Here is a 23789-nt window from a genome sequence, read left to right on the forward strand (position 1 = left end):
ACTGACCATAGGACTGCCCTGGAGGAGCTACAAAGGCCTAGTAGAGTATCCTCTTTAGGAATATCTAGGTCCTTCAGGGCAACTCTGTGGTCAATGTCCGACAGACACTGACCATCGAACTGCGCTGGAGGAGCTACAAAGACCTAGTAGAGTATCCTCTTTAGGAATATCTAGGTCCTCCAGGGCAACTCTGTGGTCAATGTCCGACAGACACTGACCACAGAAATGCGCTGGAGGAGCTACAAAGACCTAGTAGAGTAGTCTCTCTAGGGATCTCTAGGTCCTCCAGGGCAACTCTGTGGTCAATGTCCGACAGACACTGACCATAGACTTGCTCTGGAGGAGCTACAAAGGCCTAGTAGAGTATTCGCTCTAGGAATCTCTAGGACTTTCAGTGCGACTTTTAGTTAAAATTGACCATAGAGTTTCACAGGAGGAGCTACAAAGGTAAAAGTCAAAGCCACAAATGTGGAGGGACAAATGTACCTCCTCTTTCCCCATTTTTTATTATCATCATCATCATCCTCATCGTTTCATGGATTCATATCCCGCCTTTCTCCCAGAATGGGATTCAAGGCGGGTTACAATACTTTCAAAGGACTTCCACAGATGTCCAGGGAGACTCCTGCAGAAATAACCCAAAAACAACACATACCTCCCCCTTCCCCACACATACACACATGAGTCTAAGGAGACCCATTCAAACATACATACCTCCTCCTTTCCCCAAACACAAACCCATGTCCAGAAGTGAGACTTATCCAGACATCCATACCTCCCCCTTTCACCCCAAACGCAAGCGTCCAGAAAGGAGACCCATTCAGACATACATACTTCCTCATTTCCCCAAATACTGTACACACAAGTGTGTCTCATTCAGAAAGACATACATACCTCCCCTTTTCCCAAACATACACGTCTCTAGGGAGACTCATGCACTTACATACCTCTACCTTCTCCCCAGACACGTGTCTTGGAAGACTCATTCATAAACACATACCTCCCCCTTTCCCCCCCCCAAACATAAGTCTCAAGGAGGGAGATCCATTCAGACACACATGCATCCCCCTTTCCCCAAACAATAGGTCTAGAGACCCATTCAGACATACATACTTCCTCCTCTCCCCAAACACACGTGTCCTGGAAGACTCATTCAGAATACCTCCCCCTTTCCCAAACACACGTGTCTAAGGAGACCCATTCAGACACGCATACCTCCCCCTTTCCCCAAAGAGACACGTGTCTAAGGAGACTCCTACAGTTACATACCCCGCTCAGACACGTGTCTAAGGAGACCCATTCAGACATACATACCTCCTCCTTTCCCCAAACGCACACGTGTCTAAGGAGACTGATACAAACATACACACCTCCCCCTTTCCTCAAAGACACAGAGGAAAGAGGGAGGTGTGTATCTATATAGATAGATAGATATGTCTGCATAAGTCTCCTTAGACACGTGTGTTTGGGAAAGGGGAAGGTACGTCTGAATGAGCCTCCTTACACACGTGTTTTGGGGAAAGGTAGAGGTATGTATGTCTGACTGGGTCTCCTTGGACACGTGTCTAAGGAGGTAATGTATGTCTGAAGGGGGCACCTCCCCGTTTAAACACGTGTCTAAGACCAGCCCCATAATAAAAGGCATACATTCCCCCCACAAACCCATAGATAGGCGTGTCTATATAGGTTTCTATCTGCCTATATCGGTCAATGGATGCCTATCCTGGCTCCCCACCGTCCTCCGGCTCGTCCTCGGGGTCCTGAGGGGCGCTGGGCAGAGGGTTGAGCAGGCGCTCCAGCTCCTCAGCCAAAGGCGCCGCCATTTTGTTTGGCAGCTTCCTTCTTCCCTTTTCCTTCTCCTCCTCCTCCGCCTCCATTTTGGCCCCGCCCCGCCCCACGCGGAAGGGGGCGTGGCCAGAGGGCGCCGCGCAGGGGCGGTATGGAGACCCCGTGGCACTAATATGGTTACCTCAGCTGAGGGGAAAAAGAAAAGCCTCACTTTGGTTCCATAACTCACTGCAGGAGTAGCCCAGTTTGAGAGCGCTATAGCTGCCCCTGGCTCAAGGGATTCTGGGAAACGTTGAGACACAGAGCCTTTCTCTGTCAGAAAACAATAAACTATCATTCCCAGTATTTCCTTAGCCTTCAGCCAGGGCACTTAAAGTGGTCTCAAACTGGATCATTGCTGCATTGTCCTCAATTACAAGGCAACCTAAATTACACTATATATGTACATATATATATATATGGTCCAAACCACACTGCAGAAAATAATCCAGTTTGAAAGCACTTTGTCCTGGCTCGGTGCTAAGGAATCCTGGGATTTGTAGTTTATTGTTCCCTGACAGAAAAGAGTCGACGACTCACAGAAACTACAGTTCCCAGAATCCCCTAGCGTCGAGCCAGGGCAGTTCAAGTGGTCTCAAACTGGGTTATTTCTGCAGTGTGGTTTGAACCAGGGGTGACTTTCTTTCCCCAACTTCTCCTGTCTTATGATTTCTATTTTAACAATCAGAACTATGTATATATATTTATATATAGTTATATGATGTATCAGTTATATATGTGTAACTGATAAGCATGTCTTATGAACTCCCTCCAGTGTGTTAAAAATAAACACACACACACACACACACACACACATATATATATATGTATATACAGTATATATATATATACACCCACCCATACACACACACATATATACACACACATATATATGTATATATATATATACACACACACACACATACACACACACACACACACACACACACACACATATATATGTCTAACTAAAAGATTGTATGTACAGCGCTGTGTAAATTTACAGCGCTATATAAATAAAGGTTAATAATAATAATATATATGTATATACACACACACAAATACACATACATATATATGTATACACACACACATATATATACACATACATACACATATATATGTATACACACAGACATATATACATACATACACACATATATGTATATATACACACACACAAATACACATACATATATATGTGTACACACACATATATATACATACATACACACATATATGTATACATATACACATATATATATAATTTTTAACATGCTGAAGGAAGTTGATAAGACAGCCTTATAAGCTCTCCCCCTTTCTCTATATTCTACTACTGTATTCACATTGCTCTCTGGAGGCTGCTACTACAGTTGGCCCTCAGCATTTCCAGCTATTGACTTTTGTGGATTTGATTATTAGCAGATTTGATTAATACAGTACGTTCTTTCTATGAACTTCTCGGTCCTCCAGCAATGACTCTATGGTCAACCTCTGCCAAAGTCACGCTGGAGGACCTAGAGGTTGCTAGAGAGAACACTTCTCCAGGCATTTGTTGGTCCTCCAGCGCATATTCATGGTCAACGTCTGGCAGATCTTGACCACAGAATTGCCCTGGAGTGTGTTTCTTATTTGCGTTATTCCCACTTTCACGGGGGTCCTGTGCGCTTAACCACAGTGAATATGGAGAGTCCACTGTACTTACCTTACCTGTTGTAGACAGATGCACATAGCTGTAGTAGAACTGGTGTGTAAATAGGAGTTTCATTATCAGCGCTATGCGTGCAATTTAAAGTGCGACTATGGATATACCACACTAGCAACGCATGACACCAAGCCATGCATTGGCACACAAAAAATACAAGGCCATATGACAAAGTTTATAAGAGAAGAAACGAGTGTAGAGTCATGCAGTTTTGAAGCGCATTTACCTAAGGGTCGTCTCTATGAGTTCAATGTGGCTTGGCCATGTACCCAACCGAGTGGGATAACGCAACAACAAACATATACACACAGGACGCATTGAGAATTCGATAACAAGAGATAGGTACTTATGGAAGCGTTCAGCCTTGCCAGAAAAACAATGCTGATCTATCGATCTGGGCAAAAATTGCATTTCTAACCTCCCAGAGTGCAAGATGCTTTTCGACCCAATATAGGAAAGTAGTAAATATAATGGGAAATGCATGCTTTGGTGAGCAGCTTTCAAAAGTGTAGCCACTTTTATTGGTGGCAATAAGCCAACCCATCCCAAAACAAAGAGGAATTGGAGAACCAGGGTGGTATAGTGGTTTTGAGCATTGGACTATGACTCTGGAGAATAGGGTTCGAATCATGGCTGGGCAAGTCACACTCTCTCAGAGGATGGCAATGGCAAACCTCCTCTAAAGAAGGAGAAAAGCCCATGATCATAGGGAATGACTTGAAGGCACACAACAAACCTTAATACCTATGGGGTTTACATCTGAGGAAACATGCTTAGGACATGTCTTAGGACAGGGAGAGTAGCTGCATTAATCTCTTTTCACTGCAAATAGGAGTCTTGTAGCATCTTAACACAACGTATGGGGTTGGGACTGCAAATCCCAGCAGCCCTAACCAATGGTCAGGAATGCTGGGGGTCGCATTTTTGGGAAGAACTGGAGGGCCAGGCCTTCTTGTCCCTGACATGAAGTTTAATTTGACCTCAGCTTTGTAGATGCCTTGGATGTTGGTCACACAATAGCTCATGCCAGAGGTAAAGCATTCATCTCAAATTTGTGACACGGTCTTATGCATAAACAAAAAGCCTTGTGTCACCTTAGTTATTTATGCACGGTGTTGTGCCATATTTCATTTGGGAGAGGATTAAATTCAGAATAGCTCATCGGATAGGACACCACACGCCCCAAGCACAAAATGAACGTATTTCTATATCCATTATATATGTATGTGCCTTCAGGTCATGTGCCGATTTATGGCAATCCCATGAATTTCACAGACAAGGAGTACTCAATGTGTGGTTTTGCTAGTTCCTTCCTCTGAAATCTAGCCTAGTCTTTGCTGGCAGTCTCCCGCCCAAGTACTAACCAGGGCTGATCCAGCTTGGCTTCCAAAATCTGGTGCCTTTCGGGTGTATGTTCCCTGTAGTTCCAGTATAGGAAAGCAGTCAATGATAGAACATAATTTTCTATCTGTGAAGATGCCAATGCCACAGGTGCTGGCGAAACGTCAGGAATAAACTCTTTTAGGACATGGCAATGCAGCCCAAAAAACCCACAACAAACTTTGCCAGAATAAATTGTACCAAGGAGGAAGCATCAGGATAGGGTTGCCATAAGTCAGTGTCTACTTGAAGGCACATAACAGTGTGGCGTAGTGCATTTTAAGTATAAAACTGGGATTCTAGGAGACCAGGGTCCATATCCCTGCTCAGCAATGGAAACCCACTGGTTGACTTTGGGCAACCCACACTCTCCCAGCCTCAGAGGAAGGCAAAGGCAATGCTCCTTTGAATAAACATTGCCAAGAAAGAAGTCTAAGGCCTGTTACAGACTGCCAAAATAAAGCTGCTTCGGGTCTCTTTGGAGATATGCTATTTAAATGACGCATGGGTCCTAAGAGTCCGGAGGTCGCGCCAAAGCCATACTCCATTCCTAAGCACTGGAGTGCAGCTTTGGTGCGGCTTCTGGATTCTTAGGACCCATGCATCATTTAAATAGCACACCTTCAAAGAGACCCAAAGCAGCTTTATTTTGGCAGTCTGTAACAGGCCAATGTCAACCTGAAGACATTGAACAGTATAGGAAAGTAGTAGTAGTTTGGAACATGGTCCTACCTGAAAGATAGATAGTCAGGTTATATTCTAGCATTCCCACTTAAGATGTCACCATCCTTCACTTTTTGCTCAGTTCTCCCGGACAAGGGCTGCCTTAGAAAAAGCACCTAAATTGCCCATACATTCTCTAAGGAAGGCATGGGAGCTGAAGCCAGGCCCATATCCAACATGAGACTTAAGCAAGGCTTTACGTTCATTACCCATGAACTTTCCAAGGAAAGTATGGAGGCTGACGCAAGACCCATATCAGACTGCCAAAATAAAGCTGCTTCGAGTCTCTTTGGAGGTATGCTATTTCAATGACGCATGGATCCTAAGAGTCCGGAGGTCGCGCCAAAGCCACACTCCATTCCTAAGCACCGGAGTCCAGCTTTTGGTGCAGCTTCTGGATTCTTAGGGCGCATGCATCATTTAAACAGCATACCTCCAAAGAGACCCAAAGCAGCCTTATTTTGGCAGTCTGTAACTGGCCATATACATATGCAAAAGCTTACCTTACTCTTGGTTGTTTAACTTCCACGCTGTTTGCTCCGAACAAAAAAGCGCACCGTTTTTCAGACGCAGGACACTATTCCCTATTATTCCTGCCTCTGGTATCAAATGTGGTTTTTAGCCCGCTCTGTTTAGTCTACCTGCATTTGTCCATATCCCTTTGGAATATTAAAGACAACAATACATTACAAAGAAGGAATCGCGCATGGGAACAGGGACGTAGCCAGGATTTTAGGAAGGGGGGGGGTCCAGAGTAAGTGCCACCATTATAATGGGGCTTGGGCGCAGAAGCATGCACCATTCATTTTTCTAATGGAAGGGGGGGTCCGGACCCCAAGAACCCCCCCCCTTGGCTATGTCCCTGATGGGAAAAGCCTACAAATGCTTTCGGCAACATTACAAGTCAGCCTTAAGTTCAATTCCTTCGCAGCTGATGCGCCCCAGTAATGCGACATAAACCACTGAAAGCACCGAATGAAACACAAGGTTATCTAAACATCAGGTTTTCTAGTTTTATTAAAAATTCACAAACTTTTGTGTAATCCGCCTTTCCTTTCCCCAAACCCACCCCTTTTCATACAGTGAATGGTCTAATATGCACTGGAGGTCACACAAGCTTAGGTTTTATTTGAACAATAATAAAAGACATATGAGAAATAGTAATATATAAAGGAAAGGAAAGGAAAGGAAAGAAAGCAGCAGCTGCCGGCTGCGTATCCGACCATAAAATTTAAATATTCTGGACTTATTCTTTTCTTTTTTTCTTTCAAAGACACAAAAATAAAACCTGTGTGGGTCTATATCAGTCGTATTAACACTCCCATTAATGTGAAACAGGACTAAACATTAGCAACGATGTTCAATTTGTTCCCCCCCCCCCGCTTTTAACCTTTAACATTTGTGGGCTGCGGGTGCGACGTCCCCCCCGAAACAAAGGATATTTTGTGCTCTAGAATCGTTTTATTTGGCAACTATCTGGTTTTTTTATAGGTATTCCTTTTATTCTTTGCCTTCTGTAAACACCACCTTTTACAAACTAGCACAGTGAAACACAAGCCCTGTAATGTCTTATATAACATCTACGGAAAAGAAGAAGGAGAAGGAGAAGAAGAAGGAGGAAAAGAAAACAAACTATTTTGGTTGATTGCTCAAAACACGTTGCTTTTGAACAAGAGGTTCTAAAACAGGATTTTTTTATTAGTAGTAGTAGCATCATTATAGTAAAACGTTGAGCTCCTGAATTTAACATTCGACGTAAACAGTTGACTGTTTTATTTTTCTAGTTCCATAGAGTCTTTATTTATTTATTTATTTATTTATGCGTGGTTTTTTATTTTTCTTTGTTTAGCTTTTTTTTCTCGTTTCCGTGAAGGTAGACGGCTTTTGTTGTGGTTCGTTTCTTTGCAAGTCTTTTCTTTCTTTGAAACTTTAGAAGCCTCGCAAAAAAAAGGACTTCTGGGTTCTGAGGATTATCGGCGTGTGTCGCTCCGAAAAGGTAGAAGAGTTGATGCTGAGGGCTTTTACGTTTAAATATCGGCTATTTTCATTTGGCCAAGAGACGGAAAACGGAACGCAAAACGAAACAGAAACGATTCCCCAAAAATAACGAAAAGCAAAAAACCTACGTTTCTTTCGCCTCGGCCGACGTTTCCGAGGCTGAAAAGTTCTGCCGTCGCGGGTTGCGTTCGGTTTCCGAAGGCGAAAATTAACAAAGTGACCAAACCATGGTTTCAAAAACTGCTCGGAGTTTCCTTGAAGCTTTCCTTGTTGTGGTTGACCTTGCCTTTTCTTTCAATATCTGAGAACGGTTTTGTTCTTTCCCCACCCGATTCATAGAGTTACCATCCAGCGAACGCGGGTGCCCAGTATATGCAACCCCATAAATATATGGCAGTACGGTAGTATCGAAACACATCCGCTCCGTCAGTGTCTTTTGCCACTCGGTACAAAAAGTTTTTGTCCTTTCCGTCGCCGGTCCGTCGTTCCGTATTACGAAGATCGTCCCTTTCCCCCCCCCACCGCCGCTGTTCGGTCCGTAACAAAACCATATCTGGACTTAGATCTGAAATGAAAGGGTCCAGTTCAACAAAAGAATAAAGAGGGTAAAAGGGAACCCCTCTCCTCCAAAAAAACACAATAGATATCGTCTTAAAGCAGTGACGAAAACAAAATTGTTCTACATGTTTGAACGCATCTCTGTACACCTCAATATAAGCGGGAGGAAGGTTGACCCGGCGCTCAGTCCCGGCGTTTAAAGCTACCATACGGCAGCCTCGTTCATTTCGGGCGGATGCGACAAGTGGTTGGCGTAGTTGCCGCCGGCGCCGTTGACGGATATCGAAGAAAACGGCGGGCTCGGGCCGAAAACTTCTGCCGACATGGAGTGCAAGGAACCGGGCAAGTTGGGTTCCGGACTGGGCGAATCACCTGGCGGATGGGACAAGATATCCGTGAAACGCTGGGCGTCGCTGGAAGGGTGGTGTCCCGGTAAAGGGTGGTCCATGCCCCCCAAAGGTGTGCCGGAGGGCCCCGAGGACGGCACGAACGGGAGATCCACCGGCGTCTGAGCTTGAGAGGAAGGGGGTCCTTGCGGGAAGAAGTCGTAGTTGCTCCCGGGTCCGTAGTATTCGCTCTGATAATCTGGTGGACGGAAGAGAGAAAGAAGGTTGGCATAGTAAGGCATGCATAAGGAGGGGTTAAAGGAGGGACTGGATGGCCCTTGAGGTCTCTTCCAACTTGCGAGTAACATGTTATTTGTGAGTAGTTACTCCCTAACCGAAGCCTGTCTTACAGAGTTGATGCCGACGTATGGATTGCTGAGATAAATACCTGTCAAAAGCTCTTGGAATGTGAAAATGCAATCTATAAATGCCCAAGCGTTATGACCAAGTACGGCGTTGACATCCGCAGATGTAAAATCGTTGCGTCCTTCGAGACGCCGCACCTGCCATGGCAATAGAAATCCTGCGTGCCCACGATAACCCAGTTTCTTTGTGAAGAAAGGCTGAGTTTGGCTGCCTGCGTAGATTAGGCAAATTGGGGACATTTGCAATAAAACAGTATTGCAGTATTGGGCAATGCTTATTCTCTTTCTCAGATATAAGGTCAAACAACTCTTGCCTGTCCTCCTGAGGTCCCAACTCAGGAGTATCCCAGCTCCTACTCGCTTGAATCTCAAAGCCTCCCTTACAGACCTCACATGGCAAACTTTGGTACCAGATGCAGAAATAACGTGGAAACAATAGGGATAAGTTCCTACACCATAAAAAAAGAAGAACCATTTGACATATCTGGGCCAACTTTTCATTCACTTACTAAGACTATGCAAATGGGAAGAGAACCAACCACACCACACACCATTTGCATCAGAATCAATGGGTATAAGATTGCCCTTTAGTAAAGTTACTCAACATATTGCATGGTTGTACTGTACCTCTTAAAAGGAGCCAAGTCCTCGGACATAAGTTAGTCCAGAACCCAGGACAATGGGATCGGGTTCATTTCCTACTAATCCACTGGATGAAAATGCTATGATCCCCCAGGGCTGACCCAAGACATTTTGCTGTCCAAGGCATGGCCACGGTAGCAAGTGCCATCCCCTCTCCGTCATAAACGTTCCCCAGTTCTCAAAACTAATCCGACAACCAAAAAAGTGAGTCCCTCGCTCTTCAATTTATTGGTATATGGAGGAATGCAGAGAGACTCCAGCTACCAAGAAGGAAACGTTCCCACTTTCTAATACTCTTTTGGTCAATGAATGACCAAATCTTAAGATAAACTGTTTTGAACTGTGATATATAACTATATGCTGGAGAGGGATGCATTAAAAGCCAATAAGGAGTAGACCCCCGTGGGACTGCTTTCTTTCAAAATTGTATTTTGTGCTTACATTTAAAGTGCATTAAAGGCATATCTGTATTTATGATCAGGGCCATTTCACCGTTAGCCTCTCCTTCTTGACGCTGTTTCGCCAGAGTCCTGGCTAAGGTCCAAAAGGTATTCGCAAGGGATTTTTCCCCCTTCCAGGTACCATTAAAAACAAAACACTGTTCTTGAAGACATGGGGGACATGGGCCTTCCTGGGCCCAACTCCACAGCCTTGTGCCATGGCGGTTAAAGTGGTGCCAAGCCAGATTCTTTCTGCAGTGTGGATGCAGCCCCAGTGCTTACCCACCTCCGTAGAAGGAGAAGGGCCCGTTGGGGATGAGTTCTCCAGGTTCGAGGCGGTCCACCAGCGGCCTCATGCGCCGTGGGCTTCGGAAAAAGGCATGCCGCCGGGCCCCCAGGGCGCTCAGCTGCTTCATGCGCCTCTCCTTGGAGCGCCGGTTCTGGAACCAAACCTGGCATGGAGGGAAAAGAGAGAAGGCAGGGGTGAAGGAGGGCACCTTGGAAAGGGAGAAGGTCCAGGAGGAGAGGGGCAGATTTGGAGAGCTAGGTGCTTTGATGGTGGGTTCCTGCATGGCTTTTTGGGGTCTCTTCCACCCGGTTCTGAAACCCACAAAGAGGGTGGCTGGAGGCTTTGGAGACCCTCCGCAAGGGTCCAAATGGCAAACCAGACAGATGCCTACATGTGCAGCCACAACCAAACCCAATTGGAGGGTGCCAAAACTGGCATGGATAAAAAATATCCCTACATCTTCATTTGGGTCACAGATGCAGTTCAAGGGTCCATCTGGAGGGACATTTATCAATGAAGGATCAATGGTCTATCAATGAGAATTCACACACGTACACAAGGTTAAGTTTCCTTCCCTCTCCATAGTTCTAGCATTGCAAAGAGACCTGGAGCATCATCCACGATACGGTGCCCAAAGTTTAATCCTCCAAGTGTTTTGGAACTCAGGTCCCAGAAGCCAAGAAGAGTTTGGGATTCTGGGACCTGAAGTCCGAAACATCTGGAGGACCAAAGTTTGGGAGGCATTTGATTTTGCCGCCTTCCTTTCCTTTCCCTTGGTGTTTTTGCAGGAGGATTGAGTCACTGCAACAGTTACAAGTTTGGGAAACGAATAAATATTTAATAGGAAGGGTCCGAGCTCTTGGTTTTTTGGGAGTAGGGGTGCCCTCATTTTGTCTACAGGTCAGAACTGACAGCCATCCATCCATCCAGATCCTCACATTGCAATACAAATGTTTCTTAGGTGGGGAATCTTTAGAGGATGTTTGGCCGTTTCCTTCCTCCGAAACACAATCTACAGCGCTTGGGATTTCTCGGTGGTCTCCCCTCCAAAGACTATCCAGGGCTCTGGATCAATCTGGGCAAGAAAAGCTTACGAGGGGGATTTCCATAAGCAACGTAGTCCATTCCGCCAACCAGTCCCTGTTCCGATGTCACCATTGCAAGTCCCTCAAAATAGCTTTGCCTTAGTGTCGCAATTCGGAAACAACTTGGAGGCACGCAACAACAAAAACAAAACCCATCCCTTTTCTTTCCCTGTTGTTTGTGCTTCTGGAGCCAAATGTTGTGTTAAAAGAAAGTCCTGCCCAGGAACACACCGGTTTTGTGGCCTGAAGTATATCTGTAGACAGGGGTGGAGTTGGCACCTTCCTCCAGAAACTGGGAAGGCCTTGATACCATTAACTTCAAATGGGGAAGGTGATGGGAGAGATTATCGCCTTACAAAAATGTGGCAACCTTAAGTAACACTTCCTTCCCGAAAGCTGCCCTCTGCATGGGCTGGCATCGGTTTGGAAATGGTGCTCTTTCCATGTTTTGTCCCAGTCTCACCGATACTTTGCAATGTTTGTGTATGTGTTGTGTATCTTCAAGTCCTTTTCAACTTATGGAAACTCTAAAGAGAACCTTGAATGGGATTTTCTTGGCAAGATTTGTTCAAGGAGGTTTGCCATGGCCTTCCCTTGAGGCTGAGAGAGTGTGACGTGCCCAAAGTCACCCAGTGGGTTTAATGGCCAAGCTGGGAATCGAACCCTGGTCTCCAGAGTCATAGTCCAACACTCAAAGCACTACATCATGCTGGCTTTCTCTTGCCTGTTAAACAGCAGAAGAGCAGGACCGGTTGTTTCAGGCCGGTCAGCTGGCAAACATTTCAGTTTAACCATCAGTCATGCCCAAGCATGTTAGCTGCTGATGTTTTTTAATGTATGGGTTTTATTACACTTGCTATTGGCAGGTGTTTTATAGCCTGACGCCTTGTGCCAGGTGAGGTCAGGGTGCGCCGCATCCTACAACCAAATAAATGTGGTTGGGAGTGCCCAGCCAAGAGCGTTTCAAGCTTCGCTCGGTTTATGGTGGTCAAAGCCAATGAGCAAGTACGGTCGGCCTTCCACATTTGTGGCTTTGATTATCCGCAGATTGGATTAATATGTTCTTTTTAGGAATTGCTAGGTCCTCCAGAGAAACTCTGCTTGGAAGTTGAGCATAGATTAGCATTGGAGGATCTAGAGATTCCTAGGCATTTGTAGGTCCGCCAGCGTGGTTCTGTGGCCAAATTCTGGCAGATGTCCTCTTCTGGAAGACCTAGAGCAGTGGTTCTCAACTTGTGGGTTGCGACCCCTTTGGGTGTTGGACAACGCTTTCTCAGGGGTCGCCTAAGACCATTGCAAAACCCATATTTCCAATGGCCTTAGGAACTGAGACCATCGGTTGGGGGTCACCACAACATGAGGAACTGTATAAAAGAGTTGCGACATTAGGAAGGTTAAGAGCCACCAACCTAGAGATTTCTAGAGAGGTGTTCTCTTAGGTTAAAAGAGTAGTGGTCTTTTTAATATGTGTTCCCCCCCATTTTCATGGGGGTCCTGTGCCCCTAAAAATAGCAAATAAGGAGTATATTTGTATATTATTGACTGTGCCCATGGACTGTGGATAGATCAGATGGCAAGATTGTGCCCATGTTGCTTCATTGGTGACCCCACACACTGGGCCACAGCCTTGTCCTCCATGAGCTCCAAAGGCTCTTGAGATACCTGGAGAGCCTCCACAGACTGGGGCATCCTTTCACCCCATTGCTCCATGCCAGGGGATTTGCCCCACCAATCCGACATTCCTACCTGGATGACTCTCATGTTCAGGCCAGTCTCTTGTGCCAACTGCTCGCGGATGTGCCTGGTGGGTTTCGGTGTAGCAGCGAAGGCAGCCTTGAGGGTCTCCAGTTGTTTGGCCTTGATGGTAGTGCGGGGGCCCCTCCGTTTGGCCCCCAGGTTTTGGTCGTCGTTCTCATTGCTGCCCACTTCTTTGTCGGAGACATTGGCGCTTTCGGAGTCCTTGGCATCATCCGGGCAGGGGTCTTGGGAATCGGGGGAGAGGCTGGGGTCGCTGCCAGTTGTGGCTAGAAGAGGAAGGAGGAAGAAACACACACGCATAAGTCAAAGGCCCAGAGATTCATTCTACATCTGACTGCAAAGAAATGTGCCAAGAGAACCCCATGATAGGTTTGCTTGAGGGTTGCCATACATCGGAAACGACTTGAAGGCACACAAGACAACAACAACAATGTAGATATATACAGCCAGTGTGGTTTGAGTGTTGGATTAGGACATGGATTCGGATCACCACTTGGCCACGGAAACCCATTGGGTCACCTGGGGCAAGTCAAACTTTCAGCCTCTGAGGAAGGCAATGGCAATCCGAAGCAATCTTTCATGATATATGATTCCCAAACTCTGGCCTTCCAGGTAATTTTGGACTATAGCTCCCAGAATCCCAGACCATCGGTCAAGATGACTGAGGCTTCTGGTTACTGAAGTCCAAAACATCCAGGGAGTTTTAGTGGTTTGGGTTTGGACTAAGATGGCCGTGGGACCCCTTCCCACTTTACAATTGTAAGGTGGCATTTGAAGAAACCCAATGAAATTCAGATGGAGAGTTGTCGACTTCCTTGCTCCGGATCTGGGTTAAGACATCTACATGACACCCGGGAACCAAAGCCATAATGCATGCATGGATCATTATTTAAAACTTCCCCTTTAATCCACATTCCCTTTGCTTGTTCCACTGATGGATGGGTTTTGTCATTCCATTCGCAGCAATGATTAGACCGCTTTGTCCGAATCAGAACGACTGAACATCATGTTCCGCGTCCGCAACTTGTATTCCTGGTAATAAATCTCCGCAACCTCCCTGGGATTTAGGACTTTGGGGCTGAATTAACATACATCCAAACGCATTGACTTTGGCAACCGTCCCAGACACTGCTGGGTCGGCTTGCGAATCAAGCTTCAAATTGGTCCTCTTTCCCTCTCGACGGACGCTCCGTATTTCGGAAGGATTGGGGGCCCTTTCACATTGCAAACTTATAGCACTATGATTCCCCTTTAACTGCCATGGCTCCATCCTATGTATGTACGGATCTCAAAAATAAACCACAGGACTCCGTGCGAAGGTGGTCAAGGCGGCAAAATGTTGTGAACGAGGAAGAAAACGACAAGGTAGAAGAGGCCGCACCAGTTTGGTTTGCACAGCGCTTAATAGGGATTAACTGGGATGGTGCTTGCCAAACTGGGGAGGCTGGAAGGTATGAAAGCATGAGTTTTAACCCTAAATTCTCAGTCCTTATGGCTGATTTAAATAGGAACCCAGGGAGCAAGCATGCATCTACATTGTAGAACTAACACAGTTTGGCACCACTTTAACTGCCATGGCCCCATCCATCCTGGGATTTGTAGTTTGGTGAGGCCTGGGAAGGCTAAAGACCTTGAAAAACTGCAAAGCCTAGGTTCCCATAAGATGGAGTTTCAGCGCTTAAAGTGATGTCGAGCTGCATGCTTTTTCCAGTGTAAAGATGCACCTCCTTCTTCATAAAGCATAACTTTATGACGATGGAGCATCATTGCTGTGGCGATATGCAAACATGAATTGTGACATGGGCATGGGGCAAGATCTGCTGTCGCTCTCTATGGGGACTCCTGTGTCCCAATGTGTCCCAATGCGGAACATGTCCCATTATGTGATGGGACAGTTGCATTATGCGCAAGGGTCACACTGCTGGCTCCGTTCGCACAACAGTCTATGCCTCTGCTGCCTTCTTGTGCGCATGAGCATTGTGCATCGTCGCAATTCACTCTTATGTGAATTTAAAAAGCTAAAAGGATGCCAATCCTCATTGCTGGACAAGTTGCCTGTTGACTTATGCAAACCCCATGAATTTTGTAGGGTTTTCTTTGGCTCAAGGCAACTCAGTGAGTTTCCAAAACTGTGTTGGGATTTGAACCCTGGTAGTCCTAGTTCAACACTCAAACTACTAAAACCACCGGTTCTTAGAAGGAAGATTTGCTCAGAGGACGTTTGCCATGGCCTTCCTTTGAGGACAGAGAGTGAGACTTGCCCAAAGTCACTCCATTTCCAAGGATGAGCCGAATTCGAACCCTGATCTCCCGAAGTCCTAGTCCAGCGCTCAAACAACCGCGCCATGCTGACTTTAACCCATGGCACTTGCTCCTAAGTATTAAGTATACAACTGTACTGTAATATTAAGCATGGCTTGGAAAAGTTCCTTTCGGCCCACAATTCTCTGGCTCTGCAAACTCCAGTGCAACAAGACTAGAGTTTTCTTTTTGAAGCCCTGCTTTTTAAACAAGTGTTTGCAATGGCCCTGGCTGAGATCAATGGGTTTGGGTCGCATTTTCCAAAGGAAAACAGTTTTCTTTCTTCTCCGTTTCTCCTTTCTTTACTTAAAGAGGGCAGGAAATTGTGCGAACGCTTTCTCCCGGGGGAGTGAAAATTGCTGCCTTGTGTTGTTCTCCCTTTTCTTCCTCCTCATCCTCTAAAACGTCCACACTTTACACATGTGCCGTGACACTCGGGTGCGAAAGTGACACACATACACACACTGGCACCCCCGTGCCAAGTTTGCCTGGCCAAACATTTGCACGTTTTGTGTCGCCGCACACAATGTGTGTCTGTCTGATGCTCTCCTTCTCTGAAGGTGTGCTTCTCTGATCTCCTCCGACACTTAAAAATGTAAATCCAATTTTCGGTTACCAAAGGAAGAGGGCCATAGACACCTCTGGCTGCTCCTCCCAAGAGGTTGACAACAAAGTGTGGACAGTAAACTCTGCATATGTGCTTTTCTCTGATGCTTTTGGCCCAAACTCCCCCGAGAGCAAATGGGAAAGAAGAGACACCTTTCATCATGTGGATTGCAAGCCTCAAATATTTGCCTGCTCTTCTGTCCCTTTCTTCCCTTCCTGGGTTGTTGTTGTCACTACTTTCATCCCCTTCTGCAAAGGAGCTTAGGACCGTCTCTCAGCTCCCAAAGTAACACAGAATAATCACCTTCTGCTTTTCCCCAGATAGGACACTGAGAGACTATTTCCAATGAGATAGTAGAAAGAAGGAATGAAACAAAGAGAGGAAGGAAGGAAGGGCCGGAAGGGAGATACTGGGACTATCTAGAATGAAATAGCTAGGACTATTTAAATAGAAACAGAAATAGAATAGAAAACTGCCATAGACGAAAGAACGAATGAAACAAACAAAGAAACGAACGGACGGAAGGAAAGAAGGAAGTCAGGAATGAAGGCCCGGACGGACGGAGGAGGAGGAAAAAAGACGATAGACACTGGGACTATTCGATGTACAGTAGGAAAGGACGGAAGGAAGGATAGACAAGCAGTACAGGACGTAAGGAAGGAAGGACGGGACTCTATCCAAAGACACAGACTCCATAACTCACGAAACAACTCCAGCACTTTGAGTAAGGCCGTCACTGCCTTGCCCGTTCATCTTTACCCGCCATTACGCTGAAATGACCCTTCATTACTGCCTTTCCTTCCTTCAGGCCTTCATTCATTCATTCAGGCCTAAGCCACTTTGTGACTATTTCGAATGAAAAAATAGCTAGGACTATTTGAAATGAAAACAGAAGGAAGGAAGGGAAGGAAGGAAGGAAGGAAGGAAGGAAGTAAGAAGGAATGACTATTCCAATGAACAGAAGAAAAAGAAGAAAGAAAGAAAAAACGAAAGAAAGGAGGGAAATGAAGATGGATAGAGCGCGGAAGGAAGGAAGGAAGGAAGGAAGGAAGGAAGAAGGAAGGAAGGAAGGAAGACACTGGGACTATTTCGAATGAAAAGCTAGGACTATTTGAAATGAAAGAAAGAAGGAAGGAAGAAGGAAGGAAGGACGGAAGGAGGAAGGAAGGAAGGACTATTCCCAAATGAAAACATAAGAAAGAAAAAAGAAAGAAAGAGAGGAAGGAAATGAAGATGTAGAAGGAAGGAAGGAAGGAAGGAAGGACGGAAGGAAGGAAGGAAGGGAAGACACTGGGACTATTTCGAATGAAATGCTAGGACTATTTGAAATGAACAGAGAAGAGAAGGAAGGAAGGAAGGAAGAAGGAAGGAAGGAAGGAAGGACTATTCCAAATGAAAAGAAGAAAGAAAAAAGAAGAAAGGAAGGAAATGATAAGAGATGAAGAAGGAAGGAAGGACGGAAGGAAGGAAGGAAGGAAGGAAGGAAGGAACACTGGAACTATTTGATAAATAGGACTATTTCAAATGAAACAGAAGAAAAGAATGGAAGAGAGAGAAACAGAAAGAAAGAAAGGAGGAAGGAAGGAAGGAAGGAAGGGAGGAGGAGGAGGAGGAGGAAAGGAGGAAAAAAGGAAGACAGGACACTGGGACTATTTCGAATGAGGACAGTAGAAAAGAAGGAAGGAAGGAGGAAGGAAGGAAGGAAGGAAGAGAAGGAAGGAAGGAAGACACTGGGACTATTTCGAATGAAAAGCTAGGACTATTTGAAATGAAACGAAGAAGGAAGGAAGGAAAGGACGGAAGGACGAAGGGACTATTCCAAATGAAACAGAAAAGACGAAAAGAAAGAAAGAAAAGAAAGAAAGAAGAAAGAAAGGAGAAAAGACGGAAGGAAGGAAGGAAGAGATAGGCAGAAGGATGGATGGAAAGTCCTGGGGCTGTATTTATACTGCAGAATTAATGCAGTTTGATGCTGCCTGAACTGCCATGCCTCAATGCTATGAAATTCTGTAGTTTTGTGAGATGTTTAGCCTTCTCTGCCGGAGAGCTCTGGTGCCACAACAAACTACAAATCCCAGGATTCCTTCCATAGGATGGAGCCTTGGAATCAGTGTCAATCTACATTAATTCTGCAATGTGGCAGCAGCCTGAATATCGTCCAAAGACCCTAATTAAAAGAATACTGAGATTAATAATCCACTATCATGGCATGATAGCAGTGTGGCGTAGTGGTGTGAGTGGTGGACTATGCCTCTGGAGAACAGGGTTGGAGTCCCAGTTTGGCCATGAAACCCAATGGGTGACTTTGGGCAAGAGACACTCTCTCAGCCTCAATCGAAAGCCATGGCGAACTTCCTCTGAACAAATCTTGCCACAAAAACCCTAAGATAGGTTCGCCTTTGGGTTGCCATAAGTTGGAAACGACTTGAAGGCACACAACAACAAAAGCCAAGATGCCAAACATGTTTTGTTTTGGGAATAAGCTCCACCACAATGGCTTAGTCTATGACTTGCAATCCTATGTGTGTCTTTCCAAAGTAACACCCATTCAGTGGGATTTAGTTGTAGGGTGTATAGGACTGAAGTCACAATTGCTTTACAGATCAGGCTGATTTGGGGACTGTAAATCCAATCCTAAGTATGTTTGCTCCAAAGTAAATCCCAATGTTGCTTAGTCCCTAGAACAACTGCATGGGATTTAAGGTGACAACTGGAGTCTTGAGCATCTTGTTCACATCTCCTACTCAACAAGCCCCATTTTATTATCCCAGATGACTACATTTCAAAGGAAGGAACTGGAAAACCAACTCAGAGTATTTTTGCCCAAGGAAACCCTATGCAAGGGTCACCATAAACCGACAGGCAACTTCAAGGCGCATGCGCACACACACCTATATGGGACTAAATCACAGTCCTTTGCTCACTAGTGAGTCAGTACAATTGGGACACACAGGTCTTATGCACAAGTAAGTTTGCATAGGTGGTTGTTGTTGTTGTTTCTGACTTATGGCAACCCTAAGGTGACCCTATCATGGGGGTTTCATGGCATTGCCATTGACTTCTTCTGGGGCTGAGAAAGGGATGGTGGCTGTACATCTGCCCCAAAGAAATATCATGATGTCTCCCCTGAATCTCAGCATACATGCTTCTTGGCAATCCTGATCTTTATTTTTGCATCAGTGCTGTAAAATACACCACTGACGCTTCCATTCTGTGCATGTTTATGGTTCCAAAGCAAGTCTCACTGTGCTCATCCTTTGAGTAAATGTGTTTATATATGCTCCTACCTCAACATCCTATTGAATACTTTGGAACAGACGCACAGTGGGGATTCATGCTCTCCCAGTTTGGCAGGGAAAGTCCTATTAATCCTCTCTCATTCCACATTTCCAGCTACTCCTTCCTCCTCCTCCTCCCTTCCTCCTTTGTCCTCCGCTTCCTTCAACTGCGCAAAACTGAGTCCAAAGTGCAAAATTAGCAAGGAAGGAGAGGAGACCAGATTGAATAGCCTTGCCCTTCCCAGTAGGACCATCAAAAACAAACCGCTGCAGCCGCTCCTAACTTATGCGCTCTTCCTCCTTCATGACTTTTGCCGTCACACTGAGTTGTTGCTTGGCCCCAAGCGTCCCAGTTTTCCTCCCTGAAACGTTAGAGATGGCACTCTTTGGCTCAGTTCCAGCGTAGAGATATTTGGAAACCGCTCCTTTTGAGCCCGGAGGGGTTTATCTCCGAATAGCCGCACGCAGAGAACTGGGTCGCGCACTGTTCTCGTTCTTCAAGACGACAGGGACTGAACCAAAAAAATAGGGCAACCTTCCCAATGATACTTGCAGCAGCAGTCCTCGGAAATGTTCTTTTCTATGATGGACTGCTTGGAAATTGCTTAGGACACAGGGGCCCTTTGAATAAAGCATTTCTGATGGTCCTCTCCATCCACAAGTCAAGGCACATGACGTCTATTTTAACCACTTTCCACCCACTTTTAGCATCCGGGTTAAAACCAGAACCATATTATGAAAACTATGGGGCCCTAAGACTGTGAAGAAGGAATGGATAACCCTGCCCTAGTCAATTCCTCAAAGATTTATTGGCAGATCGATCAATATTAGATGAGTGGCCATTTCAGGAAGGCTTGCGTAGGATGGCCATGACCTCCATCTTCCTTGTAAGGTTCTTGGAAGATGCTCAGATGCTATTTACCACAAGCCATCCTTCTACTTTTTGTTGGATCAACAACAACAGTTAGGAACGAGAGACCGCTGTTAAGATGACTCCACGAAACCCCGACCCGAAGCCCCGCTCACCTGAGTGCAAACTGTTCTCTTTGGCAGTGTTGCTGTTGCTCAGGTAATCTTCTTTGCAGACGAACTTGTTCTCGTCGATGATGTAGAGCTCCTCGCCGGTGGAGAGCTGCTTGTTGCACATCATGCAGGTGAAACAGTTCAAGTGAAAGACTTTGCTCCTGGCTCTGCGCACCAAGTCGCTCGGGGAGATGCCTTGCGCACAGCCGGCACACTTGGTACCAAAACACCTGGAAGACGGGCAGAGAAACATTCGTTTAACATTACAATTAAAAAAGAAGAGGATACAGGTAAATGGCCTGGATTGCCCAGATGCCCATGCGCCTGAACAGACAGGCCCAAATAAAGCTGCTTTGGGTTGCTTTGGAGGCATGCTGTTTAAATGACACATGCATCTTAAGAGGCCAGAAGCTGCGCTCTAGTCCTCAAGCATGGAGCATGCCTTTGGCACAGCTTCTGGCCTCTTAGGAGACATGCAGCATTTAAACAGCGCACTTCCAAAGTGGGAACAAACTAAGGTGCAGCCATCTCCAATCTGGGTGCCTTGCAAATGTGTTGGACCTCAACGCCCATCATCCACAGCCAGCAAAGTAGGAGTTATGGCCTGATACATCTGAACGGTGTCAGGTGTGGGAAGACTATTCAAGACGGAGAACAGTGTCCCTCTGTTTCAAAGGTTGGCACACAGACACCATGTACCTCCAGGGTTGTTTTTATGGCTCCCGGGATCAAAAACATATATGTTTTGCAACATATATAAATTTATAGCCTTTTGTGGGTTTTTCGAGGCGATGTGGCCATGCTCTAGAAGAGTTTCGCCAGCATCTGTGGCTTTGGCATCTTCAGATGCCATCTTCTTTCTCCGGAGACGCCAAAGCCACAGATGCTGGCGAAGCGTCAGGAATAAACTCTTCTAGAACATGGCCCAAAAAACACACAACAGACTATGGATGCTGGCTGTGAAAGCCTTCAACTTCACATACATACATATATACATACACATACACATACACATACACATACACACATACATATATTTATCCTTGCTCCAGAAGGCTCCCAAATGCTCCGAGGAAGGAGCCAACAGAAAACATTCTGCCATAAAGCAAAACGTTTTATGGCTCTCCGCTAAATAAAATGGGAAAGGACCAGGAACAAAACCGAAGGGGTTACGGTTGCACAAGCGCAAAGAGATGGATTAAAACAAAGCAAGAAACAACGTCCTAAAAAGCGATTACTAATAATTAAGACGAAACGAAGCACGGTTTTTTAAAAAGCCTTTCCCGGCGACCCGGTTTTTCTGCCAAAGTCATGCCTGAAGGTGCATCCGGACCGACTGAAAAGATCCCAAAGTCCCAGGTTTTGTTCCCGTTCTTCCCGGTTTAATATAAAATAAACCGACTTGGAGAGCCGGTATAAAAGTGTCTGTTCATACTAGGAGCTGACGGGAAATATTCTGGGATCAATAAAACAAGTATAGATCTCCAAAGTAAAAACTGGAAGCAAATATGGGACTTTCTGGTCTTTTTAACCGGTCGGATGCATCCTCTAATACTTTAACATTGTCCCCGGAAAAAGAAAATAGCCCCAAAATAGAACGACAAAGTGCCAAAAAAGAAATTAAGACACAGACTTGAAATTGAAAGGTAATGGGGGAAAATTACAGAAGGAACAAATACAAATACCCAGAAATACTAATACTACTAGCAGTAAACCTTTTGGTTCATCGGTCGGAAAGCCGGCGTCGGAAAGCATTTCACAATAAGATCTTTCCCTCTCTTGCCGCACGATGAGTAAAAGATACTCCGAGGATGATCATAACCGTAAGAGCGTCTTAAAGCAAACCGGCAAGGATAAATCCGGCAAGCATGCGTTTCCCACAACCTCCCCGTGCGCAAGATATTGTTTTAATACTAAAATAAAGCAGCTAGCGTTTTATTAGCACCGATCGGAAGAAGCCAACAAGAGACCGATGTGCCCCAGGGTCGGTTTTAAAAGTGAGAGCTGGAAACATGAGAGTATTTGGATAAGAAGAGGAACAAATGGGTCTCCCATCAAACCTGAACTCTTTCTAGAAGCCAAAATGATGAAATAAAGGCTATTGTGCTTTGGCCATATCATAGGCGCATGCAAGTCAATGGGAAAGAACAAGGGGTCTGTGAAAACGGAAGGCAATGAGAAAAGAAGGAGGGTGCATTACAGATGTATTCATTCAAAGTGACGTTTGCAAGCCCTGAGTTGCGTTGCTGGCGACCAAGGCTCCCGGAGGTCACTCATTCCTAAAGTCAACTTGATGGCACTAACAACAACAAATCTTTCTGAGCATGTGCAGAGTACCACTCCCCGCTGGGCATAACTGAGAGCCAGGAAAGCTGGAGATGTATACATAGATCCCTATATAGGAGAAGGGACATGAGAACAACTTTGGGACAATGTGGGCATCCAACTTACTGCGCCGCTACAGTTCTTGCAAACGCATCTTAGGAAGTAGACCGAAGCCTACGAAAGCTTATGCTGCCAACTTCTTTCTTTCCGTCAGTCTCAAAGGTGCAACAAAATCCCTCTAAATGCAAATAAAGCCAGCCTTGAGTTCTTTCCCAGCAATTAATTTCCTCTGACCAAAGTCCAATAGTGTTAAACTCTCTGGATCCTGCCGCTTTCTCTCCAAGTCAGTGACCCCACCATGCGCCGTCAAGTTGCCCGTTCCCTCCATGTTTTGTTGTCCTTGTGTGCCTTCAAGTAGTTCCCCATTTATGGCGACTCTATGGTGAACCTATCACAGGGTTTTCTGGGGCTGAGAGTGTGCGATGCGCCGGGGTCACCAATGGCCAAGTGGGGAATCCGAACCTTGGTCTCCAGAGACGTAATCCAACGCTCGAACCACAACGGCACACTGACCCCCCCCCAAATATTGTGCGCCTTGCTCAAAATCTCCCAAATGCCATGGCCATGGATTTGAACCCTATATGGAATAGGTTTCTTTCATGCCATTGAGCAACGTCATGCGCAAGCTCCCTTGAGCATAAATAGAACTGGACAGTAATGCTGTGCAGAGTTAGATCCAGAGGGAGGAAAAAGCCCTCTGGGTGGTGTTGGATTGCATTTTCCATCATCCCCCAACCTGGACTGTGGCTGATAGGAACTATAGTGGTCCCTCCACATTTGTTGGGATCCCTGTGAAAGTGCAAAAACCACAAATAAGGAACCATTAGGTTTTTCAACACTTCTCTAGGAAACCCTGGCGCAACTCTATGGTCAACATCGGTGGGGATTTTACCATAGAATCGTGCTGGAGGGCCAACAGATACTTAGAGACAACAACAACAACAACAACAAGAAGCCACTTTGAGTCCTCGACTGGGGAAAAGTCAGGATAGAAATAAAGATAATGATGAAGATGATGATAGAGATGATGATGATGCAA

At 45.6% G+C, this 23789-nt stretch overlaps 3 protein-coding genes across 5 annotated transcripts in view; all 3 read right to left on the reverse strand.

Moving 5' to 3' along the window:
* AATF (apoptosis antagonizing transcription factor) overlaps positions 1–1893 on the reverse strand; it is an 80939-nt gene extending 79046 nt beyond the window's left edge. For both annotated transcript variants that reach the window (XM_042442360.1, XM_042442359.1), the window contains exon 1: positions 1736–1893. In XM_042442360.1, the coding sequence (XP_042298294.1) occupies positions 1736–1877 (142 nt within the window). In that variant the 5' untranslated portion in view covers positions 1878–1893. The remainder of the gene's footprint in view (positions 1–1735) is intronic.
* SHPK (sedoheptulokinase) overlaps positions 1–23789 on the reverse strand; it is a 938822-nt gene that overhangs the window by 653910 nt on the left and 261123 nt on the right. The gene's annotated exons all lie outside the window — the stretch shown is intronic.
* LHX1 (LIM homeobox 1) overlaps positions 6653–23789 on the reverse strand; it is a 232219-nt gene continuing 215082 nt past the window's right edge. For both annotated transcript variants that reach the window (XM_042442379.1, XM_042442377.1), the window contains exons 2-5: positions 20369–20595; positions 13145–13422; positions 10311–10476; positions 6653–8776 (exon numbers count right to left, since the gene is read on the reverse strand). In XM_042442379.1, coding sequence (XP_042298313.1) covers positions 8394–8776; positions 10311–10476; positions 13145–13422; positions 20369–20595 — 1054 coding nt within the window. In that variant the 3' untranslated portion in view covers positions 6653–8393. The remainder of the gene's footprint in view (positions 8777–10310; positions 10477–13144; positions 13423–20368; positions 20596–23789) is intronic.

This window comes from Sceloporus undulatus, chromosome 11 (genome assembly GCF_019175285.1).
Source record: "Sceloporus undulatus isolate JIND9_A2432 ecotype Alabama chromosome 11, SceUnd_v1.1, whole genome shotgun sequence".
Classification (NCBI taxonomy): domain Eukaryota; kingdom Metazoa; phylum Chordata; class Lepidosauria; order Squamata; family Phrynosomatidae; genus Sceloporus; species Sceloporus undulatus.